Below are 24,964 nucleotides of genomic sequence, written 5' to 3'. Positions count from 1 at the left end.
TGCCTCTAAGCCAGCAGGACCCACAAGAATCCACAAGCGGACGGAGAGCCAACTGCCACGGGATCCTGATCTTGCTGGCATGCTTTTCCGCCACAGCCTCTCCAGCAGGGCCCCTGCAGGTACTGAGAAGGCCCCGAAACCACTCCCGCCGTGGGAACTTCTGCCTCACGATCACTGCATCCTGTACTACATCTTAAAAGTAGCACATACTTACTCGGAGCTCCTGCGCCTTATTTCTCTTAGGTTTTGGTTCCGTGTCCAAAAATCCTGCTACCTTGTCCGTCAGGCAGATGGGAGACCAATTATGCCAGGAGCACCCCTTATTTTTTTTTAAGATTTTATTTTAGGGGCACCTGGGTGGTTCGGTCGGTTAAGCATCCGACTCTTGATCTCAGCTCACGTCTTGATCTCAGGGTCGTGAGTTCCAGCCCCATGTTGGGCTCACACTGGGTGTGGAGCCTACTTAAAAAAAAATTTATTTTACTTTAAGCAATCTCTACACCCAACATGGGGCTTAAATCTACAACCCCGAGATCGAGAGTTGCACTGCCCACCAACTGAGCCAACCAGGCGCCTCTATTTTTTTTCTTAATGTTTAATGTTTCACTTGGGAAGAATTTCAAACTTAGAGAAAGGTTGTAATAAGGACTGGAGTAAATTTAATACCAATACAATACTTGTATGGAAACTACCATTCATATTCCAATTTGTCAACTGATACAATAATCCCCTTTAAGCATCTCTCCTCCGATAAGTGGCCCAGGGCAGGGCCGGGTGTCACGATTTGTTGCCACATCTCTTTAGCCTCCTTTCATCTGGAAATCTTTTCACAGTTTTTTGTGTCTTTTGGCATTAATGCTTTTAAAGGATACAAGCCTTTTTAAAACAATATTCTCCTTGTGGGCCTGATGCTTCCCCGTGGTCAGACACAGGACTGCACAGGTGGTGATAGGCCCTTCTCAGAGCACTGGACGCTCGTATGTCCAACTGCCCGTTGTTGGTGATTTTGATCACCTGGGCAAGGAGTTGTTCAATTGTTCCATTATCAAGTTGCTTTCACTAGCAGTGTGTGGGAGGATGAAGAAGGGCCCCCCACCCCCATGTCCACATCCTAATTCCAGAACCTTCTCTGTTGCTTTCTGTGAATGTTACCTTACATCACAAAAGGAACTTTGCAGCTGTGGTAGGGATCTTGAACTGGGGAGATGGTGGATTACTGGGGATTGTCCTGTAATCCCAAAGGGGCCTTACCACAGGGACGCTGACGAGTCAGAAGCAGAAGACAATGTGCAGACAGTAGCAGAGAGGCCGCAAGAGGAGACAACGGAGCTGGCTCTGCAGCTGGAGGAAGGCACCAAAAGTTCAAACTGAACTCACACAACCGAACCCAGGCCAAGGCAGAGTTGTCTAGAAAGTAGAAGACAGGAAATGTAGCCCAAGGAGCATTTCTTTCCCTCTGCAATGAACTCAGAGCTGTCCGAATCACTTAGTGAGAAGCTAAATTACTAACATAATCATCAACCTATCGGTAACAATCTCTCCTAAGGTAACACGCGCGTCAAAGCCCTCGTCTACAGAGACCTGCCCACGGCCTGCATTTATAATCCTAGCTTTTCATCTCTAGCCCATGGGGTGGGAAAACCCTCCAGTCGTCCCTCTTTGGGTAGTGGGAGGCTGCTGCCAAAACAGACCTGGCTTATTTAGCTCGCTTCTCCACGGTGAGCCCCCAATTTCTTCTGCCACATTCCTGAGCAAAGTGGCAGAGAGGGGCCTGTTCCCTAATACTTCATCATAAAGCCACTGCTCACTGCAATGGCCACATCGCTGGCTGCTGCCCAGGGATGGCGTCTGCATTAATGAGCTGCCCCGGGCGTCTCCAAGCCCTGCAGATACAGGTGATAAGCATACCTGTCCAGTCACATTTATCATCTGGTTTCCCAGGGAAATCACATCGAAGAGTATTCAAATAGCCTTCCAAAAGCACTGGGCTATTTCTTGCCCCTGTTCTATTTCTCATTTTTGAAATAATGAGTAAAGCAGAAATCAGTGGGATGACGGCACAGGTAATTGAGATTTTAAATGGTTCTGGCCGAGAAGAACTGACCTGCCAGCATCGATTTGAGGTTCTGACAGCAGGGTGAAGGGACCCAGCTACCCCTCCCCATCACCTAAATACAATCAAACAATAGAAGCAAACACCGTAGGCCAGAGGTTCTTAAACTGAGACCTGCAGACAGAACTGTGTGTCCCTATACTTGAATGGGTAAACATTTCTGTCTTTACTTGCACTGACCTCTAGCTGAAATGTACTAACTTCCTTTAAGCATGAACATAGGTAACAAACTGTATTAGTGCGGGCGCTACCTGGGACTTTGTCAACAGGAGAAATCAGATGCATTCTTAACAGCATTTCACTTGCCGCAGGTCTTATAAATATTAATGTTCATTACTACTCCAAAAATTATGGTATCTGATCCACCACAAGATCTAGCAATGTAGGAAGTTATTACAGCACAAATATTAAGTCATTAATTTTTAAAAGAACAATATAACCCGTTTCCTTATAATCAATCATATCTACTTGATATATTAAAAAACAGGTTTCAAACAGCCAAAGGAGTCCAAAGTACTAAAAAAAAAAAAAAAAAAAAAAAAAGCTTAAGAACCCCTATGGTAGGCTTACAGACAGCCCACTCTGAATGCTGGAACCTACATTCAAATCGTGACTAGCTGTGGGACCCCTGGGGTACTTTTCACATTCTGACTACCAGCCTACTCGGTGAGAGGAACAGTGAATTCACCAAGTTATTTTAAAACTGAGCAAGATAATGTAAATAAAAGGGGTTTCTTAGCCCAAAGCACAGCGATATAAAAGATTATTTAGCACAAAGACACTGGGCAACACAGTGATGGAAAGAGGTTGTTTCTTCATGGCCACATAGCGGCTCCTATCAAATAATGAAGCCCAACTCGCCTCTGAACAGTGAGTGCCACGGCAAGTGTCATTCCAGATTGGGTATGGGGCACCGCCACAGTGGAAATCGGCAGACCTCTTCCTTCATCAAAGTTCAGCTGAAGTAAACCAAAGCACTTAGAAAACCAAGAACTGGCCAAAGGACCACACTCCGAGTTGTGCTGCTCTCCAGGCTCAAATATGTGACCTGTGACATGTCAAATATGTGACATGTGACATGTGACCTCACACACACACTTCTTCACCCAATCCCAGGAGTCACGGGAATGGAACAAAATTCATCAATCTGAGGCAGACGCAAATTCCTATCAGTAACAGTTAACGCGAGCAAGGGCATGAGTATTCAACCTTTTTATTCTGACATCAGCACTGCTCGTGCCCAGTGAGGAGTTAACCCAGCCTTCCTCCAGCCCACCGTTAATCAAGCTTTTAAGATATTCAATCACCCTCTCCCTCTGTCCGTCCCCAAGCTTGCCCTCTCTCAAATAATAATTTAAAAAATTCATTTAAAAAGTGGGGGGGGGGGCACCTGGGTGGCCCAGTCGGTTGAGCATCTGACTTTTGATTTGGGCTCAGGTCATGATGTCAGCGTCAGTCATGGGACTGAGCCCCACGCTGGGCTCCGCACTCAGCAGGGAATCTGCTTGTGATTCTCTCTGCTCTCTCTCAACTTAAAAAATATTGCATAAAATATTCAATAGCATTTGAAGGAGAAAGCAGCATTTTAAAAAATAAACCAATTTTTGGTATCTGCTCATGTGTTGAATGGAATTTCTATTACAGCCAGTATTTGTCCTTAATTTAAAAATGGCTGTATGATAGGACGTTTTATTATTTTCGATTACCTATAGATCATACAAAGCAAAACACCCATTAAAGTAAAATAATAGTTTAGATCGTATTACATTCCTTAAAATGCAGCAAAAGTAGCGGTTGTTTTTAGCTCTCATAGTTCAGTTTGCCTCAACAGTTACAAAAACGTTCAAAAACAGTATGGCATCACCCCTTCTCCAAGACAATGGAATGAGCAGGGTCGGAATCTACCACATCACCCCCAGCAAGTATCTCATTTCCCTCTCACTCCCATAGCACACCGCTTACTCTCTCCCAAATGCACCTCTGTGGTCTCGCACAGCCCCGCTCCCTCTCAGCTCTAACTCTTGGCTCTGGTGGCACGAGTGTGTCACCAGACTCAGCACTGGGTTCAGCCTGGGCACCGAGCTAGCCCTCAAGTATAAAGTTATGCCCCACACGTTCGTAATACCATATCCAGACAGCAGACAGACTTGGTTTCTTTCCTAGTATGGAAAAAAAATCCAAATCCGTTAAGCTAAAATGGTGTTCTAACGGTCATAATACCACCATTTTTAATCTCACACGGTAGGCAAATACAAAGCCTTTGCAAAGCATTATAGAAGTTGTTCAGGGACGAGGTAGGATTCTTAATGTCTACCGATGATGTTTTTAAGCTCTGTGCACGAGAAAAATATTTGCTGAGAGCCGATCTAGTTCCAACATGACTAACTCTCCCTTTATTGTTATTATTTCTTCTCCCTGCCAATCCAGTAAAAAAAAAGACAAGTCGGCATGCACTCATTTTTTAAAGAGTATCTGCGAGAGGGGCGCTGGCTGCCTCAGACAGTAGAGCATGGGTGGGATTCTTTATCTTTGGGACGTGAGTTCAAGTCCCACATTGGTAGAGATTACCTAAAAATAAAATCCAAAAAAAAAAAAAAAAGAAAACAACAAAACGATTTTAAAAGAAACAGCTGTTAGACAAACCTATCTTGAGAGGAAGGATGTTCTGGGTTGACACTAATTCTCTGTCAAAACACACACTGAGTATTTCCATTTTGAATGCTTTGCTTACTGCAAATTCACCATACATGAACTCAATCCCTTGATGTAGCATAAACCTTTTATGAAAACAATATAGCCACTGATGTCTAATAACCTGAGTCAGTACACCGCTGCCCCGATGTAGCTTGTTATCCACAAACACGATACCAAGCCTTTACTTGCCTGCATGCCCTTAGGGGAGTTTACCCTCTCTTGTTGCGCGTCTCTCCACAAACTATCATCCTATCTCTGTGCATCTAAAAATCTTCTTAAAAAGTTTCACTGCAGCAATCCAAAATGCTCTGTATTTCCACATCTAATACACCAGCAAGAGTGGGAATAGAAATAAGCTTCTGACTTTCAACTTTACAGTGAGGCCAAATCTTTTCCTATCCTCAGGTCAATTTTATAATGAAGAACCGGTGAATGTAATAGGTTGTGTATCATTTACCACGGTGGTAAATGAAGTCATTACTACTGTTCAAGAAAGGCCCTAAGGTCATCCCGTTATAAAGAGATAAATGGCACTGAGTGATAGAGGAGAACTAAAAAAAGACCAGGGGACACCTTTGTTCTGTGAGATCAGCAGTGAGAAAGTGGGGACCTGGCTGAAATAAAACAACAAACACATGAAATTTCTCATTTATAATTTTAATCGAAGCATTGCTATTCATTTTTTTCTTAACTCTTTCTTATAAGCACCAAATTTTAATAGCTAAGTCAATTTTTTGGGAAAGAAACACCATCAAAGAACTTCCCTCCAGAACAAAACAATGATGTTCATTCCTCCAAATAACCAAATTCGAAGTCTACCGAAACAAAAAGAAAAAGCCCACACACAAACACACAAAAAGTAACAAAAATCACATTCTAGGGGTTCAGTGCATTTAGCAGCCTTCGCTGTGCTGTCTAATCATCCTTCAGCTGACTTTCAAAAAAAATTAACACCCTAGCACATCAAAATATACATTTTCCATTTGCTTTGTTTAAATTAAAAATAATAATTAAAAAAAGAAAACTTGAAGGAAATCACAATCAATTGCCTGACTCATTTTGATGTCATGTACAGCACACTTGATTAGGAGATTGGTCTTCAAGGTTTAGCTTTCTTCCAAACAGTGTAAAATACCCACCTGGACAGGGAGTCAAGGAATAAGAGCAGGTAATTCAAAGGAGGACAGACAGCACTTAGAATTTGTTTGCTGGCCTACAAACTGGAAGACGATGAGTTTCATGGCTGCAAGCACTGCGGTGATGGGAATCAAGTCCTCTTAAGAAGGCCATGTTTTGGCCTGGACACCTCCCACCTGTGACTGGGACGCCGGTGGGGTGAAGGCATACAAATACTCCCTCGGGTGACGATACCGCTTCCTAGGTCTTAAGATGTTTTAGGGAATGAGTATGACAAGAAAGGGGGGGGGAGGGAGGTGAGAGATGGGGGGGGCAGGGAGAAAAAGATGGAAGGATGGAGGGGAGTCAGAGGTCAGAAACCTTTTCTCCAAATGTTATCAACTGATTGCTACAGCCTCTCAATATATAAACAGATCTGACTATAAAAAATGTTCCAGAAGGAAACCGTGATGAAGGTGGACAGTTTGGAGGGGGAGAGAGGTCAAGGATCTCCACAGGCCATGGAAGAAAATGGCCGCCCCACAGACAGACTGCTCCTCTCCTTCCAGGGGGACCTAGGGAGTTTCCTAGGGCTTGTGTCCCTGTCAGAGGCTGCCGGGGCTTGCAGGCAAGGACTTCCCTAAGGGCCAGCGGTAGTCACAGGATCCTAGTAGTCTCAGGACCCTAGACAGCAACGAAGACTGCTGTGACAGGAAATGGACTCCAGCGCCTCAGATGAGGAAGTTTTTATCTGTGGAGACCAGAGTCTGCTTTAGGAGGAAGAGAGGCATTTTAAATTTCCAATGACAACCCTCATTCTGGTTTCTCTCTGGACTAACTTTACTAACGGGAGCTAATGAACACCACCAATATTAGCTCTGTAATCCCCCACGTTATTTTTAGCTCTTGGTTTCTAGTGCAAATCGGGATCAAGTGAAGTGTAGAAACTAATATTAAAGTGGGATTAATTTCAATATAAAAGTTGAATGAGCATATTCATTCTTTCTGCCTGCTCCCGCTCAGGGGGAGCTTTCGAGTAGAGCTTCTGAAGCTTTAGACACACAACAGTCTCCAGGCAGGCGAGTTAAGATGGTTCAGCGGCCTGGGCGCCTGGGTGGCTCAGCATCTGCCTTCGGCTCAGGTCTGATCCCAGAGCCCTGCGTCAGGCTCCCTGCTCAGCGATGAGCCTCTCCTTCTGCCTGCTGCTCCCCTGCCTGAGCTTGCTCGTGCGCTCGCTGTCATATGAGTAAATAAAATCTTAAAAAAAAAAAAAAACAAAAAACAAAAAACAGATGGCTCACCAGGCCTTAAAGCTCCAGCCTCTGCTGGGTGGGGCTTGAGAACGAGCCGGGCTTAATCAGTAAAACTACCTGGGGAGCTGTGGTAGGGAACTATGGCAGGCCACACCCCAGAAGCTGAGGGTGGGACCCAGGAATCAGGACTGTTTTCAAGTTTCAGGAAATGGCAATGTGCAGCCACATCTGAAGACCGTGGCCGTATATAGTACAGAGCTAATTCCATCTGTGATTGGACTGAAATGTTGAAGTGGCATGGGATTTACTTGGGTGTTGTGATCTGGCAACACAGTGTTATGGTCTAAGGATACAATTCCAAGTATGAAGGAACACAGACGATCTCCTTTGAGAATTCCACAGGACAATACAGGCGCCCGAGCTGTTCTTCATAGAGCGACAAGGCTTCCGTCAGATTGACACAGTTACCCTAAATCAAAGAGAGAAAAGCAAACAATGGGATTCTTGAGTCTCACTGAGGGTCCCCCCCCCACCCCGCTCATTTGAAGGTCTCTAAACAATGAAAACAATTCTGGCTTTAGATGAAAGTTCATCTTTAAAAATGAGATAAGGCTTCTGTACTTTGACAAATTGTATTCAGTTCTACTTACAGATCCATTAGCTCGTTATTCTTCCACCTCATTTATCAAGCCATTTCAAATGATTCAGCGTATGAAGCAACAGAAAGCAGGGAGACCACTTTCTCACCAGTAACACAGTCATTGTATCAACAGCACGCAATGAGCAAAGACGCATACACATCGCCGTTCAAGATGCTTGCCCCGTCATCACCACAGTGTTGAGAATGAAGCATCAAAATGATAATGTTCTCGATTTCCAGAATGGCTTAAAACTACAACCCCAGGGGCGCCTGGGTGGCTCAGTGGGTTAAAGCCTCTGCCTTCGGCTCAGGTGATGATCCCAGGGTCCTGGGACTGAGCCCCGCATCGGGCTCTCTGCTCAGCGGGGAGCCTGCTTCCTCCTCTCTGTCTCTCTGCCTGCCTCCCTGCCTACTTGTGATCTCTGTCTGCCAAATAAATAAATAAAATCTTAAAAAAAAAACTACAACCCTAATCTAAGACAAGGACACTGAACTATAGTTACAATCTCCATGCTTTCCCCCAAATATGTGATTTGAAGGCCTACGGGAATGAACATTTATTCAGAATATATGTATTCTCAATAACTAAGTGAGTAAATAAATAAATAAAGGATATCCCACAATTCCACTCCTTATCAAACATCTCTTCACTTCGCTGTTTTAATTTTTCTCCCTTTCTTGCCACCACTTCTTCAACCCCTCCACCCCCACCCCCAGCAGCCAATGGTCAGGGAGATAGAGGGAAGCCTGCTGGGGGCATCTGAGAAAAAGTTTCTGCTTCTGGACAACCAAAGATAAACAGAGTGACCCGCCTCTTCAACTTCTCTCCTACCTAGAACCTAGAGGTGACATTAGAAGCTGCAGCAGCCACTCTGTGACCACAAAGGAAGAAAGGATGAATGAGACGCGGGCCAAGAACAAAGCAGAGCGAGGGACACAGGATCTGCATCGTTCCAGAGCAGGGCTGCAGCTGCTTTCTTATTTTTTTTTTTAAAGTTATCTCCACACCCAACGTGGGGCTCGAACTCACGTCCCAAGATCAAGAGTCCCATGTTCCACTGACTGAGGCTGCCAGCTGTCCTTAAAGCAGAGTTTCTTCCTCTATAATGTGCATATGAGTCACAAGTGACTTTCATTTGGTAGGTCTGGGGTAGGGCTTATCATTCTAGCACCATTTCCCCCAAGGGCTTCTCATAATGGGTACTTAATACCACCTATTTCCTTTTAACCTCTGAAGTCCCTAACATTCTGAAGACTACTGAGTGTACGTGCCGGTTCTGGTTCTTGTTAACAACTTCACTTCCAATGTGCCTCAGAACAGCCAAGTACAATGTAAAATGAAAACCATTTACAAATGAAGCATCCGGTGATGTAAGCATCCCCACGAAGGGCATTTCAAAACCAACCAACCAACCAGCCAGCCACAGGCAAGTGGGCAAAAAGAACTATTCTGAGAGCTGCCCTTGGTGGTTTTAACTTAGCACATTCGCTCAGCATGACGTCGTCCTTCAGTGCCAGCCTGTTTAGTAACCCATCATCTAGGGTCCTGCAGTGGGATTTGGCCAAAGAGCCCTTCACCAGTATATAATTTGGTTTCAACATCAAGTTCACCGTGAGAGTATATAAACACCACACGTGTAATTTACGATTCACAAATAGAAAACACTGCCTGGATGTTTTTAGAACACGTCACCCCTGGGGAAGCTATAGAATGGAAATGCCACCTAGGTGCACAGTTCAATGGTTTTTCTTGCCATCTTAAAATTGACAGCACTCTCTCTCCACTGAGGGCATATGGGAGGATGTCCTTGCTGAGAATGCGGTAAGGAAATAGGAAAGTTTTAATTTGTTCTTCCCCAACATTGTCACAAAGCAGTTTAAAAAAAGAAAGGGAAAAAACCTCACCACAAATGGAGACCTACCCAAAAAAAGTAATGTTTCCTCTGTTTTTAAATGGAAATGCCTTTCTTTCTTTTCTTAAGAAAAACATATCAGGTCTTTCTCTGCTGCCATGATGGTGCGCACGAACATCCCGGCCGACGCTCTCGAGAGCATTAACAGAGCCGAGAAGGGAGGCAAACACCAGGCACTTGGTAAGCCAGGCACGTAATAAGCCAGGCTCCGAATTCCACATCCAGTTTTTCCCCGTGATGATGCAGCGGCAAATCTGCAATCACTGATGATCACAGAGCTGGGAACGTTGCCGTGAACCTCACAGGCAGGTCAGACAACTGTGGCGTGATCAGCCCCAGATCTGATCTAGATAAATGGCAGAATAATCTGCTCTCATCCCACCAGTTTGGTTTCACTGTACTGACAACCTTGGCTGGCATCATGGACCATGAGAAGAAGCAAGGTGAAAATAGACAGGAGGGAAAATCCTGGGATTCTTTTTCTTGGGATGTAGTACATACATGCAAATAAAATGTCTCAATGGATTAAAAAAGACATTGGAGATGCAGAACAAAAACCCAATAGCAGAGAATTAAACACCTTTTAAGGATGTGAAGTGTAAAAACTAGTATTAAATGGTAGGAAGGGAAGGGAATAATGGTGGGGGGGGCATTCTAAGAGGTGAATCCCAATTCATTATTTTGGTTCTAGAAAGTCTTCCTTGGCCCATGTTAGGTGTGGGTAAGTGTCACTTGCTTTTTAACTTCACAAATTTCTGTACTGTTTATATACCTTTTATTATTATTTATTATTATTATTATTATTTTTAGAGAGAGCATGGGGGCAGATGGTGCAGAAGTTGTGAGACTGAGGCTTGCACCGGACTCTGTGCTCGTGGGGGAGTCTGCTTGAGATTCTCCCCCCGTCCCTCTGTCCCTCCCACTCGTGCTTGTGCTCCCTCTCTCAAATGAAATAAATAAATCTTCTTAAAAAAAAAGTCAGACGCCTAACCGACTGAGCCACCCGGCACCTATTTTTATCTTTTAAATTTAACAGTTAACAGGTTATGATTTCGGGGTGCCTGGGTGGCTCAGTTGTTAAGCGTCTGCCTTCGGCTCAGGTTATGATCCCAGGGTCCTGGGATCAATCCCCGCATCAGGCTCCCCATTCGGCGGGAGACCTGCTTCTCCCTCTCCTACTCCTCCTGCTTGTGTCTGTTCTCTTGCCGTGTCTCTCTCTGTCAAATAAATAAATAAAATCTTTTAAAAAAGAGGTTATGGGGCGCCTGAGTGGCTCAGTAGGTTAATCCTCTGCCTTCGGCTCAGGTCATGATCTGAGGGTCCTGGGATCAAGCCCCACATTGGGCTCTCTGCTCATCGGGGAGCCTGCTTCCCCCTCTCTCTCTGCCTGCCTCTCTGCCTACTTGTGATCTCTGTCAAGTAAATAAATAAAACCTTAAAAAAAAGAGGTTATGATTTCTGTAATGTCAAAAAAAAATAACAGGTCCAGAAGAATACATTCTTAACACCACCATTCTTAGCAAGTGCAAAAGCAAGGTAAACAATATAAAGATTTAGGAAATTACACGCATGTGAAACATCTATAAAGAAAGTACAAGGGGGTGCCTGGCTGGCTCACTAGGGAGAGTGTGTGACTCTTGATCTTGTAGTCATGAGTTTGAGCCCCACATTGGGCACAGGGAAGGAAGGAAGGAAAGAAGGAAAAGAAGGAAGGAAGGAAGAATATGGGAATTTGAAAAAATGGGTTACCTTCTGGAAGGTAGACAGGGATTAGGGAGGAATGTAGATGTGTAGATGTGTCAAGCCAGGGTACTAGTAATGTCCACTTCTCAAGGCGGGGTAGTATTTTGCATAATTTACACAAACACCATATACGTTATTTTGTATCATAGAAACTCTAAGGCTTTTCTTAATGCAAAGTGGAGAAGAAAAGGGAGGCAGATCAAGTCTCAGGACGTGTCTCTTCTAGTCTCATGAAAGCCTATCTTTCCCCATTCAAACTACCCCCCTCCCCGCCCTGAGGCAGCTCAATTCCCACCCATGTGGCTCTTAGCAGCCCTCCCCGGGGTTCATTGTAGGCTTCCTATAAAGCATGGGTCTGCAAACTTCTTCCGTAAAGGACCAGACTGAAAATAGTTTAGGCTCTGCAGATCCTACAGTCCCCATCACAACTACTCAATGCTGCCCCTACAGCATGAGGGCAGCCAAAGGTAAATTGTCACGAATGCGTGCAGCTGTCTACCAAGAAAATCTTATCAAAACAAGCAGGAGGGGAGATTTTGCCCATAGTTTGCAGACCCCTGCTTTGGAGTCAAGTCTAGAATGTGTTAAAAAAAATGATTTCTAAACATCAGGCCAAAAAAACCCATTCATAAACAGCTATCGGTTTCCCTAGAAGCTTCCCAATATTTTCACCAAGTACAAGGTGTAGGATTAATCACCATGGGGTGGATCTTCGTGCAGGACGAGAGAAGGAAAAGAGGACGGGCTGAAGACCAAAGTGTCTCTTAGAGTGGCCAAGTTGTTTTCAGCATTATTAATCTCAGATCCCATCAACCGCCCTGTGCCTGCATTAAAATGCCTCCTTGGGAGAATAAAGTTAAGACCTCTCTACTAGTCTTTCACATTTAAACATACTAATGCTTTTTAAAGGGGTGCGGGAGGTCTCCCGAAAGCCCTTAAGAATTATAGGGACCACAGTGCAATACCACCAAAGTGCTTATCTTCTGCTTATGGGTCAAGGGATTGCTGTACCAAGTAAAGAGACACAGATCATCATTTAGCTCCTTTCGTGACCATTTTCAGAATATTATTCAGGGCTTTGGTAGGTTTTTTATATATATATATATATATATATATAGTTTTACATAACAAAAGATATAAACTTTAAATGTTCTTTTAAATTTAAGAAGTCCATAGAAAATGAGAAAAAAACAATTTGCTTCCATCTGGTGGTAGGAGCACATACTACAGGCAAAGCAGTTTATGAAACTTATGTGGATAAACTGGCTTTCCAATGAACAATCTCCTAGAGGATAAAGAGAGGGAAAAGTCAAAAGGAAAAAAAAAAAAAAAAAGCAAACAAAAAAAACAAATCACAATCTGTGTCTCCATCTGGTGGCAGAAACTACACACTACAGCCACAGCCCAGGACTGGGCAATCAGGACAGTGGGCAGTGAGGACAGAACCGGCCTCGTGAATTCCCACGGCAGGACAGGTCAGCTATTTATAAACTACTGTTTGAAAGAACATAATTCAGTTACAACGTTCTATCCTTAACAAATATAAATTTCAATAAAATACATGCAAATTTCAAAATATAAAATTCTTATTGAGACTTTTGGGGAAAAAAACAGTTAAGTAGTCTACCTGTGTAAAGTATTTCCCATCCTGTTTCAGTACTTTCATCGAGAGGTCAAGAATCAGTCTGAGAAACTCCCATGTGGAATCTGGATGTTAAAAAATTTTTTTTACGTTATATAAATATGGGCTTGCATGCATCGGAAACAACGTCTAAAAAGTCAAATATCCACATTAATATTCAACAATACCCAAAAAAAGAAAGAAATAGCCAAGAGCTTAAGACCTAATATTCAAGAGCATTTACTGTCATTTTGGGGGAGTCCTGCACACACGTGCACATACTCAAGCAAGGTCAAAAGCAAATATTCATGTGCTTTTAGCACTGCTTTAACGATACCAATAAAGGTTTGACTAAAAATGCAGTGGTTGAAATCTGAAAGACAACAGCTTAAGAGGGAAGCAGGATATCCCAAGAGAGAAACAGCAAGGGTCATCACATGGGGACCCGGTCTGCAAGCTCAGCAGGAAGGCAAGATTACAGGAAAAACACTAAAACACTAACTCTGACACGCCAAACCAGCAGTGATGTGGAGTGTGTGGTTTGAGAATGCGGAACTGTCTCTGGTGTTGCTCAGAAAGCTCACCAGTTTGTCCCAGCACAGGTTAAAAATCACATAACAGAAATAAACTCCCAAACAAGCTAATTCGTCAATGATGTGATTAGGAGTCATTTCATTTAGTGTCTCTCTCCAACGACTGAGTCAATGTGCTCATTAAGTGTCTGAAATCCAACCACCTTTCCACCGTGGGCCTCAGCTGAACTACCTTGAAAAACTGAAGGAACCCATGAAGGAGACCATCTCTAAGATCCTTCCATTCTCACAAGGTGCCAAGTAAAACATTTTCATGAACATTATCTCGGTTGTAACAGAAAAAAACAGAATCTACCTTCTTCTGGAGATGTGGAGATCGGAACAGCTGTCAAATCATTAATCACATAATCAAACTCTCTCCCTTCTTTGGCGTACCTCTTCAGTACTGGGATACAGTCTTCTATTAGAACCTTCCAAAGAGAAGAGGAACAGACACACGTGAGCCGACTCATGTGGACGGAAGCGCTGAAACCCTTGGGGAGGGGGGCGGGAAATGAAACCGCTGCTGGCGGCGCATGGCCTGCCTGTGAGCAAAAGTGACTTCCAGCCGTGCCTCTACGGCTACGATTCCGTGCCTGCTAGAGGCTTTGTCTGCCTTCTCGCTTCATCCAAGCAACATATCTACAGGTACTATTATTAGCCACAGTGTACAAATGGAAAACCAAAGTTAAGAGAGGTTGCGCAGGGGCACCTGGGTGGCTCAGTCAGTTAAGCGTCCGACGCAGGTCATGAGCTCAGGGCTGTGAGATCGAGCCCCGCGCTGGACTCCGCGCTGAGAGAGGCATAGAGAGCCTGCTTAAGATTCTCTCTCTTCCCTCTGGCCCTGCACCCCTTCCTCTCTAAAGAAAAAGAGAGAGAATATATAGTGTTTGCTTCAGCTGCACACACACTACAATTGGAATGATACAGCGCAAGATGAGCATGGCCTCTGCACAAGGACAAAACACAAATTCCTGAAGGGTTCCATACTTTTGAGAGACAGAGGGAGGGAGGGAAAGCGGGGGGAAGGGGGGAGGGGTTACACAGCTTGCCCAAGGGTACCCGGTAAAAAAAGAAGCCAAGTAGTACACCTAGATCTATATGAAAGCCAAGTTCATACTTTTAACTCCAGTCTATAGTCTCTCCTACTACTATCTCTATTTTCTTCTACTTTTACTTTTTCTTCTATGCTAGGCGCTGAATGACTTCACTGTCTATTGGTTTTTTGCCTCTCACCTCAAACTTTTAACCTACAGTTTTTCCTTTTTTTTTTTTAACCACTTAGAGTACTGTTGGTAAGACAACCATGTAAGAAATACCAACTCCCGCAATCACAATTATTAACAAGTACAGTAGTTCAGAGCTGGAATTCTCGAACAGATCCTGTGCAATAAACACATGTATCCTTGAACAACATGGGTTTGAACTGTTATTCGCTTATTATTCAGTTTTTTTTCCTAATACAGTAAATAGGTATTCACATTTTTTTTTCCTAATACAACACTGTAGAAGTATTTTCTCTTCCGTATGATTTTCTTGATCACATTTACTTTTCTCTGGCTTATTGTACGAATACAGTACATAATACATATAACATACAAAATGGGTTCACTGACTATGTTCTTGGTAACACATCCAGTCAACACTGTTACTAGTTAAGTTTTGGAGGAGTCAAAAGTGATATTGCAGATTTTTGACTGTGTGTCGGGGGGGGCAGGACCCCTAACCCTCATGGGTCAACAGTACAGGAACTCGGTTTGGGGCCTGCCTTCATGTTTGAAGTACCAAAGCTGTATGGCGGGGACCCACCCGGCTGGAGGAAAGCTCCTAAAGCAGCAGGAGTTACCCTCCTGTCTTTCACTTCTCTAGTTACAACACACTTACTTACTCATGAAAACCAAGTTCATGGAAGTCAGAAGTCAAGTTTGCCAGAATTCCCTAAAATAACCTATTCCAAAATTTTTCCTCTGAACGTTCTTACACAGGTCCTCAGTCACAATTTGAAGAACCTGGTCTTACAGCCCTGTTGTTTTATAACTTGCTTCACTTAAGGCATCACCTAAGTGCAACCACACAGAGATCAAGACACTAATCAATCCCGTGGGACATGCGCAGTGTTCTCCTCTGCTCACATACACTCCTACCAACACACATTCTCACACAGATGCACACACGGTTCTCTTTCTTACAACTAGGATCACACACATTCTGAACTCGAAAATGTTCATGGAACACCATTCTTGGTAAAGATAGATTTTTTTTTTCTGGGGGAAGGGTAGCGATATTTCTTAAAACTGTATCATTCCATGAAAAAGGTACAACTACTCTCTAACCTCCACATATAGACAGATGCCGGTCTGTAGGCCACACATGCAAACACTGGGTTGCTGAGACCAAAGGCATGCCTATTTCAGCTTTTATAGTTTCGATGACAATTCACACTCCAACTAGCAGTGCATGCAAGCACCTCATTCTGTTGTGTCCCTCTTTTTATTCTGTCAGGTCCCTTGCTACTGTTTTCACATGAACTTGCTGGGCCATTAAAAGAGGTGAGCATCCTGTTGTAAGTTTATAGGACATACGATTTTTGCCTTCTGGGAAATACTAGTTCACATCCTTTGCTATTTTTCTATTTAGTTATCTTATTTTTTAAAATCTTAAATTGTAGCAGCTCTCTGCATTCTTGAAAGGATTAAATCCCTGTCGTGTTTGCTACCAGTTTTTCAGCTTCGTTTAAGGGATTAGGTGGTGGTTGTAGTTTCTGGGTTTCTTGTCTTTCTTTAAAAGGTTTTCCAGCTCTAAGGTTAAATATGCTGAATAAGTTTTTGCATCCAGAGCTTAAGCCATCGGAGATTAATTTTTCTATGGTTTCTAGGGTCACGTTAACTTTGTTCTGATGGAGATGGACAGTTCAATGTGTTGGCATCACCTATGAAATCAACTCAATTTCCTTTTCCCAAGCAAACTGAAATACACCTTAGGTCATCTTTACTTGCAAGAATACACACTCAAACATGTTCAAAGTCTCTGTGCCATTCCTCTTATATGTGCATTCCTATGTCAACATCACACTCCCTACTATATTACTATGCTTTAACAGTAAATTACTAAACAAAGGGCAAATTTCCCTGCACTATGATTTTTTAAAAAATTTTTTCTTGGCAGGGCGCCTGGGTGGCTCAGTTGATTAAGCGTCTGCCTTTGGCTCAGGTCATGATCCCAGAGTCCCAGGATCGAGCCCCATTCAGCGGGGAGCCTGCTCCTCCCTCTGACCCTCCCCTGTTCTCATGTTCTCTCTCTCTCTCAACCTCTCAAATTTTTTGAAGATTTTATTTATTGGGGGGGAGCACGTGGGTGGCTCAGTGGGTTAAAGCTTCTGCCTTCGGCTCAGGTCATGATCCCAGGGTCCTGGGATCAAGCCCCGCATCGGGCTCTCTGCTCAGCAGGGAGCCTTTTTCCCTCTCTCTCTCTCTCTCTCTCTGCCTACTTATTATCTCTGTTTGTCAAATAAATAAGATTTTATTTATTGGGACACCTGGATGACTCAGCCAGTTAAGCTGCTGCCCTCGGCTCAGGTCATGATGCCAGAGTCCTGGGATCGAGTCCTGCATTGGGCTCCTTGCTCAGCGGGGAGCGTGCTTCTCTCTCTGCCTGCCACTCTGCCTGCTTGTGCTCGCTCTCTCGTTCTCTTTCTGACAAATAAAATATTAAAAAAAAAAAGATTTCATTTATTAGTCAGAGAGCGAGGAAGCACAAGCAGGGGGAGCACAGCAGGCAGAGGGAGAAGGAGGCTCCCCGCTGACCAGAGATCCTGAGATGCACGGCTCCATACCAGGACCCTGGGATCATGACCAGAGCTGAAGGCAGGAATTTAACCAACTGAGCTACCCGGGTGTCTCAATAAATAAAATATTTAAAAAATTTTTTTTTCTTGGCTATTCTTAGGTATTTATTGTTACAAATGAAATTGAAAATCATCTGACCTAATTCTAAAAACTTCCTTGGGATTCTGATTGGACTTACTTATAATTAGGAAGTTAGAGACATTGTTCTGGTATTCTCATCCTAGAAATATAACATGTCTCTCCATATATTCCAATTCCTTTTTTTAAAGATTTTATTAACTTGACAGAGAGAGACACAGTGAGAGGGGGAACACAAGCAGGGGGACTAGCAGAGGGAAAGCAGGCTTCCTGCCCAGGAGGGAGCCCAATGTGGGGCTCGATCCCAGAACGCTGGGATCATGACCTGAGCTGAAGGCAGACACGCAGCGACCCAGCCACGCAGAAGCCCCTCCGTATATTCCAACTACAGTTGCAGTATTTCAGTAAGATCTTGACATAATTCTTATCAGTCCCACAATACCATTCTTAATTAAATATACTCCTAGGTATTTAACAATTGGTCATTATTCCTAAATGTGAAACCTGGAAGTACAAAAATCCTAGGAGAGACCACAGGCAGGAACCTCTCTGACATCAGTCACAGCAACATTTTTCTGGATCTGTTTCCTGAGTTAAGGGGGAAAAAAGCAAAAATAAACCACTGGGACGACATCAAAATAAAAAGCTTCTGCACAGCAAAGGAAACAATCAACAAAACTAAAAGACAACCTACAGAATGGGAGAAGATATATCTGCAAATGACATTATCTGATAAAGGGTTAGTATCCAAAATATATAAACGACTTACACAACACCCAAAGTCCAAATAACCCAACTTAAAAATGGGCAGAAGACACGAACAGACATTTTTCCAAAGACAACCTCCAGATGGCCAACAGAGATGGGCAACAGACACATGAAAAGATGCTCAATATCATTCATCACCAGGGAAATGCAATTCAAGGCTACAGTGAGATAACACCTATCAACACCAGAAACAAAAGGTGTTGGCAAGGACGTGGAGAAAGGGAAACCCTCTTACACTACTGGTGGAAGTGCAAATGGCAGAAGCCATTATGGAAAACAGTAGGGAAGTTCCTCAAAAAGTTAAAAATAGAGCTACCCTATGACCCCGAAACTGCGCTCCCAGGTATTTACCCAAAGAATACAAGAACATTTGCTCATTCAAAGGGATACATGTATCCCAACGTTTATGGTAGCAGTATTTACAACAGCCAAGATACGGAAGCAGCCCAAGTGTCCATCAACTGATGAATGAATAAAGAACACACACCCACCCACCCACCCTGGAATATTACTCAGCCATCAAAAAGAATGTCATCTCGCCATTTGTAATGACATGGGTTGAGCTGTAGTGTATTATGCTAAGTGAAATATGTCAGTGACAGAAAGACAAATGCCGTATGATTTCACTCATACACGGAATTTAAGAAAAAAAAATGAACCAAAAATAGAAACAAACCAAAAAACACTCTTTAACTATACTGAACAATCAGATGGTTATCAGAGGGGAGGTGGGCAGGGGGATGGGTGAAACAGTTGATGGGGATTAAGAGTACACTAAGCGTGATGAGCAGGGAGTAATGCAGAATTGATGAATCACTGTATTGTACATCTGAAATGAATAATACTCTTGTTAACTACACTGGAATTAAAATTAATAACTTGAAAAAAATTGGTCATTATTCTTTGTCATTATTCTGATAGGATCTCCAGGCCACTCTCTACCTCCAATTTCCGTTCAAATTGTTCTGGATTTAACATAGCTTTAAAAAAATTTTTTGGACTGTCTCCCTCCAATCACTTCATCAAATTCTCATGAACTCAACTCATTTTCTAGGTGAGTTTCCTAGACTGTCTAAGCATTCACATCATCGGCAAATAATGATTCTTTCTATATTTTTACTCTTCATTTTCCTACCTTACTGCCTTAGCTAATACCTCAAAAACCATGTTGAATAAGCATAACAATAAGCATCTTCACCTTATTTCTAGTTTTACTGGAAATGCCATATGTATTTTGCCATTTTGTGTAACATTAAGTTTCTGATAGTTTGTTATGTTTGGGTAGTTTCCCTTCTATTGAAATTTTATCTTACTTAAGACTTTTTATTAAGAATGCTAAATATCCCAAGTGCTTTGTCATCTGTTAATACATTATCTTCTCTTTTAAATAATTCATACAATAAATCATGTTGACAGATTTCTTAAGATTCCCATCTTTATGTTTCTGAACTAAATCTTCCTTGAGCCTAATAGAGTTCTTTAAATAAACTGCTAGATTTTATTTACTATTTTCCTTGAGAATCTTGTATACTCATCAAAATCTATCTTTAGTTTTCTTTTTGTACTACCTTAAGGATTTTAGTATTAAGGTTACTCTATCATAAAAGGAATGGGGAGCACTTTGGAACATTTTCTATTTTCTAAAACTGGTTAAGCAGGGTAATTATGTGTTTTGAAATAAACATTTGCAAAGACCTGGTGCTTTTTTGCAATGGTAGTGTTTTAATGGATAAGGGGCTTGCCTGTGGATACCCCCAGATGAGGAAATCCCCAACCCATCCCTTGAGAGCACTCAGAAAACCCTCAACCTCAGAAGAATTTTCCAGGCTCCCCCTAATGGTTGTTCTAATCCAGTAAGAAGACAGAAGGGGTGGGCGGGTGTATTCAGACATCCAACTTCCTCAAAAGCAGAACCATTTCAAATAAAATACTTTTCCATTCCCTAGAACGTCCAGCTGTCAATGTCACCACCTGCCTTTGGTGCTCTGCTTTGCTTTCAGACAGATGTGCAAGAGTTGTTTTCCATTAGTAATGGTCCCTCCACACACCCAGCCGCTAATTACAACAGTCTACAACTCCACCGTACCGCACGTCTGGGTTGGTGGTTCTGCATATGCTTACATTGTTCTCCTCAATCCATATAAGGAAGTTTCAGGAGCCAGGGAGCCCGGTATCAGAGTGAATCACTCTTCTAAACTTACCCTATAACCTTGAATGAATGTCCTTAGAACTAAGCTGAATCTTCCTCAGTTACAAAAGAGGAGCACAGCCACTTGGTGCAGGGTTGAGGATTACAGGTTAAAACACCTTAGGCAGAGAGTCTAGCTAACAATGCAAACATTATTTGACAACAATGGTAACGTTTAGCTCCCTGTGAGTAAAACGAATCTGCCATGCTCTGATGAAACTGACCCCCACCCCGCCCCTTCTTAAAACTCTCAAACAGCACATGTGAAATATATATCCTTTTCCCTTCTGCCCACAAAACAATCACACCTACGTTTCAATAGAGACAGAACTCTCTTCCAGCTTAAAAAATTAACATGCATGCACCATGAAATCAAATTTGGATGCCAACACATTAGGGAAGATGCAGTAGGGGTAAACAATTTACAGATCAACAAATTAAAGCAGTCGTCTGAATTGCTTACAAATCTGGAGACTGGCGGTGCCTGGGTGGCTCAGTTGTTAAAGTGTCTGCCTTCGGCTCAGGTCATAATCCCAGGGTCCTGGGATCAAGCCCCGCGTCAGGCTCCCTGCTCAGCGGAGAGCCTGTTTCTCCCTCTCCCACTCCCCCTGCTTATGTTCACTCTCTCGCTGTGTCTTTCTGTCAAATAAATAAAATCTTTTATTAAAAATCTGGAGACATACTTTTATTTCCTTTTTTTTTCTAATTTTTTATTTATTTTTTCGACTGAGAGAGACATCACAAGTAGGCAGAGAGGCAGGCAGAGAGAGAGAGAGAGGAGGAAGCAGGCTCCCCACCAAGGAGAGAGCCTGATGTGGGGCTCGATCCCAGGACCCTGGGATCATGACCTGAGCCGAAGGCAGAGGCTTTAACCCTCTGAGCCACCCAGGGGCCCCAATTTCCTTTTTTTTTTTTTTTTAAGACACACATTTAAGATCCTATTCAAATAAAATGTATTTGCGTGGTTATCTTGTTCTAACAAGTACTGTAGATATAAGCACTGAACACGTGCATGCTGAAAATACAATACAAAACATGTCCAACAAGCTGTAATGATTGGTCAACTTGCAAGCACAGTACAATTTAGGACAGAAACTAATTTGCTTAGCAAGAAGCAACTGCTGAGACGTACACGATTCACACACAAGAGTCTGGAGGGCAGCAGAACACGCCACCTCAAAGTATGCCACTTTGGTATATTACACTGCGCTGTAGGCACCTGAAAAACAGCCAATGGAGAAAGCAGCTTTCTGTGAACTCCCCTTCAACCTGCCTGAAGACGAAGCCTCCGAAAGAAACTCCACTGTCAGAGAGCCCCTCCCTAGAGGGTTCAACCAAGGAAGGGTGACCTCTATCACAGGACAAGAGACACGCTTAGTCACAAATATCATATTCCTACCGTGTCTACTCTTCTAAGGGCCCATTATTGTTCCTATAAATCACTCGCTTTCCCCAAGACACCTATGACCCCTTGCCCTAATAAGATGATATTTAAGCCTAAATTCCAAAGCGACCTCTGAGTTACTCACTATCTCTGGGTCTCTCCCAAGCACACAAGAGAAATGTTACTCAACTGCTGTTTTTCTCTTGTTAATCTGTCTTCCATTACAGGAGTCTTAGTCAAGAACTATAAAGGCAGAGGGCAAGGGTGCTGATAATCCTGAGTCCATCTCTGGCCCTCTAATCTTGTTCACATTTGCTCAATGACCTCTCTTGGGACTACACGTTCTGGAACCTTAGGGATTAATAGACATACGTCAGAAATGCCTGCCCAGGAAGGCTGGGATGCGTTTTGGCTTCCCGTGAATCTGTTAGAGATAACAGTCTTTCCCCTTCCTCAAACACAGGTGGTGCTGTAAAATCTAATGAAAGCTTGATTAAAGGTCAGTTAGGTGCACACATACCCAGTGAGGGTCATGGGAACAGCACGCTCTGACTCCAGTGCTCTTCCTACATGTCCTCTCCCTCTATAACATCCGTGGACCATGGTCTGGAATTTGCAGAGAGTTAACTATGCAGCTGCCTCGACCATCCTCTGCCCCATCCAGCCGTCAGTTAAACGTCCCTGAGTAAAACTTGGTGTAAACTCTACGGTGTGGCCTCCTTTGTTTTCTGGTCACCAAGTGCCTAATCAGTTTGGGGGGATAATCTACTGTCTCTCCCCCACCTTCTAACAGTAGAGGGAAAAGTTTTCCTTCCCTCCAAGATGATCTATGTATCTTCTTAACCAATTTCCCTTCAAGTTGTTTTAGGAAGGTACAATTCAAGTCAATAACATATTATTAGCGGACTTCAAAATGTTATCTAGAAAACATACTTACCTGATAGCAGTCTCCTTTAAGATTGTCTAAGACGTCCCCACATGTTTTTCGCATGTATTTCTTACATCCATCAATCACCATTTGGTCAATGTTCGAACAAGTCAAGGAGAAATATAATCCTGAATGTGGATCTATCAAAGAATTCTGAAATAGTAATACTTTAAAGAAAAGGCAGGGGCACCTGCATGGCTCACTCGGTTAAGCGTCCGACTCTTGATCTCAGTTCAGGTCACTATCTCAGGGTTGTGAAATCGAGCCCAGCATCGGGCTCAGCATGGAGTCAGCCTGAAATTCTCTTCCTTTCCGTCTGCCCCTCCCTATACTCTCTTTCTCAAATAAATAAATAAAAATCTTAATAAAGGAAAATAAAATCTTTATAAAGGTAAAACGTAAATTTTATAACACTAACTTGGGTCTCAGATTTACCAAAAAAAAAAGAATGACACAATGATTTCATTTTTGTACCAAGGTCACTCAAAAAGAACTGAATTTTCTCTTCTCATGAAGAAGCCCTTCCAGAAAGTGATAAGCAGTATACAAGGTACCAAGGTTGCTTTCTCGTTTTCTCAACTAGAGGATCTCTGCTGCTTTGTCTGTAGCCTTATAAAAAGGTTACCAGTACTAAATGGAATGTTTGTTCAAGGCAGTATTTGTAAGGCATTTGCCTCATAACATTAACTGGAGTCTTAAGACAAAAAGAGGAAGGAAACAGAAGCCAATTGAACTTGACCTCCAAACAAAGGATATCTCTACCATAGTGACCATCTTTGGTTTCTGTTTGACTATTTCACATAATATGCCCCCATCTCCACCCCCAAGAATCAGCACGTCTTTGCCACTGTAGTCTTCTTTTCCACTGCCCATGATGGCCTGGGTATACGCCAAATCACTCTCTGCCAGATCTAGGGAGGAAAAACACAGGTACAAAACGGTAACTCTACCCAAACCCACACCGCGACCTGACTTGCCATCCTAGAAAGTGCTGGAATCTAGTCTAAAATTCCAATTTTTTTCATTTTTGATCTTTAAAAACTGTCAACAATGTACAGAGGCACTTTCTCTTTTTTTTTTTTTTTTTTTTTTGCATTGTGGACTTTTCATCAACCCTACTCACCTGATACCTAATACACATATACTTTGGTCAGCAGGAAAAAGAATTCAGTCTTAAGAATGTTTTGATATGCTGATTAAAAGCAATCACATCTTTTATTACATGAAACAGCATCTGAGAGTTGCTCCAAGTAATAGGAGAGAGGAAAAAAAAGCAAACTAGGGTTTAGGGGAAACAAGATTGGCCAGGAGCTGCTAATTGTTAGCACTCAATGCTGAGTATATACAGGTTCATCATACTATTGTGTCTACTCAGGTTTGAAATTTTCCGTAACAAAAAGATTTCTTAAAAAGTAAGCAGGGGCGCCTGGTAACAAAAAGATTTCTTAAAAAGTAAGCAGGGGCGCCTGGGTGGCTCAGTGGGTTAAAGCCTCTGCCTTCAGCTCAGGTCATGATCCCAGGGTCCTGGGATCGAGCCCCGCATCGGGCTCCCTGCTCAGCGGGGAGCCTGCTTCCCCCTCTCTCTCTGCCTGCCTCTCTGCCTACTTGTGATCTGTCAGATAAATAAATAAAATCTTTAAAAAAATAAGCAATCATCTTTTCTTTATATGAGTATCATGCCAATACTCAACACTAAGGATACTAACAAAAAGGAACATCGAGACCGAGTTTTCACGGCTCTGCTATAAAACATGAAAGCCTAGGGGCACCTGGGTGGCTCAGATGGTTAAGTGTCTGACTCTTGGTTTAGGCTCAGGTCGTGATCTCAGGGTCATGGGCTGGAGCCCCGGGGGTCCTGGTCCGACTCTGCCCTCTGAGTGGTGTCTGCTTCCCCTCTCCCTCTGCCCCTCCCCACCCCCGTTCACATATTCTCTCTAAGATAAAAAAAGGTAAAATCTTTCAAATAAAAAATAAAAATAAAACAAGAAAGCCCAGACAGTCCACAGGTTATTATGACATAAATGTTCCTTTCAAAAAAACAGCACTGCCAAGGACAAACTAGGACACATCCACAATGGTGCTCTTTGTCATAAAAGCACCATAATCTA

At 43.0% G+C, this 24,964-nt stretch overlaps 1 protein-coding gene across 1 annotated transcript in view; it reads right to left on the bottom strand.

Moving 5' to 3' along the window:
- Positions 1–5,448: 5,448 nt before the first annotated feature.
- SMS (spermine synthase) overlaps positions 5,449–24,964 on the bottom strand; it is a 50,105-nt gene continuing 30,589 nt past the window's right edge. Inside the window, exons 6-11 of the mRNA XM_080831331.1 lie at positions 23,613–23,767; positions 22,866–22,955; positions 13,982–14,096; positions 13,100–13,179; positions 7,530–7,645; positions 5,449–5,946 (exon numbers count right to left, since the gene is read on the bottom strand). Of these exons, the coding sequence (XP_080687457.1) occupies positions 5,907–5,946; positions 7,530–7,645; positions 13,100–13,179; positions 13,982–14,096; positions 22,866–22,955; positions 23,613–23,767 (596 nt within the window). The 3' untranslated portion in view covers positions 5,449–5,906. The remainder of the gene's footprint in view (positions 5,947–7,529; positions 7,646–13,099; positions 13,180–13,981; positions 14,097–22,865; positions 22,956–23,612; positions 23,768–24,964) is intronic.

Source organism: Martes martes, assembly GCF_963455335.1.
Source record: "Martes martes genome assembly, chromosome: X".
In the NCBI taxonomy this organism is placed as follows: Eukaryota; Metazoa; Chordata; class Mammalia; order Carnivora; family Mustelidae; genus Martes; species Martes martes.
This window is presented reverse-complemented; position numbering and strand designations above follow the sequence as displayed.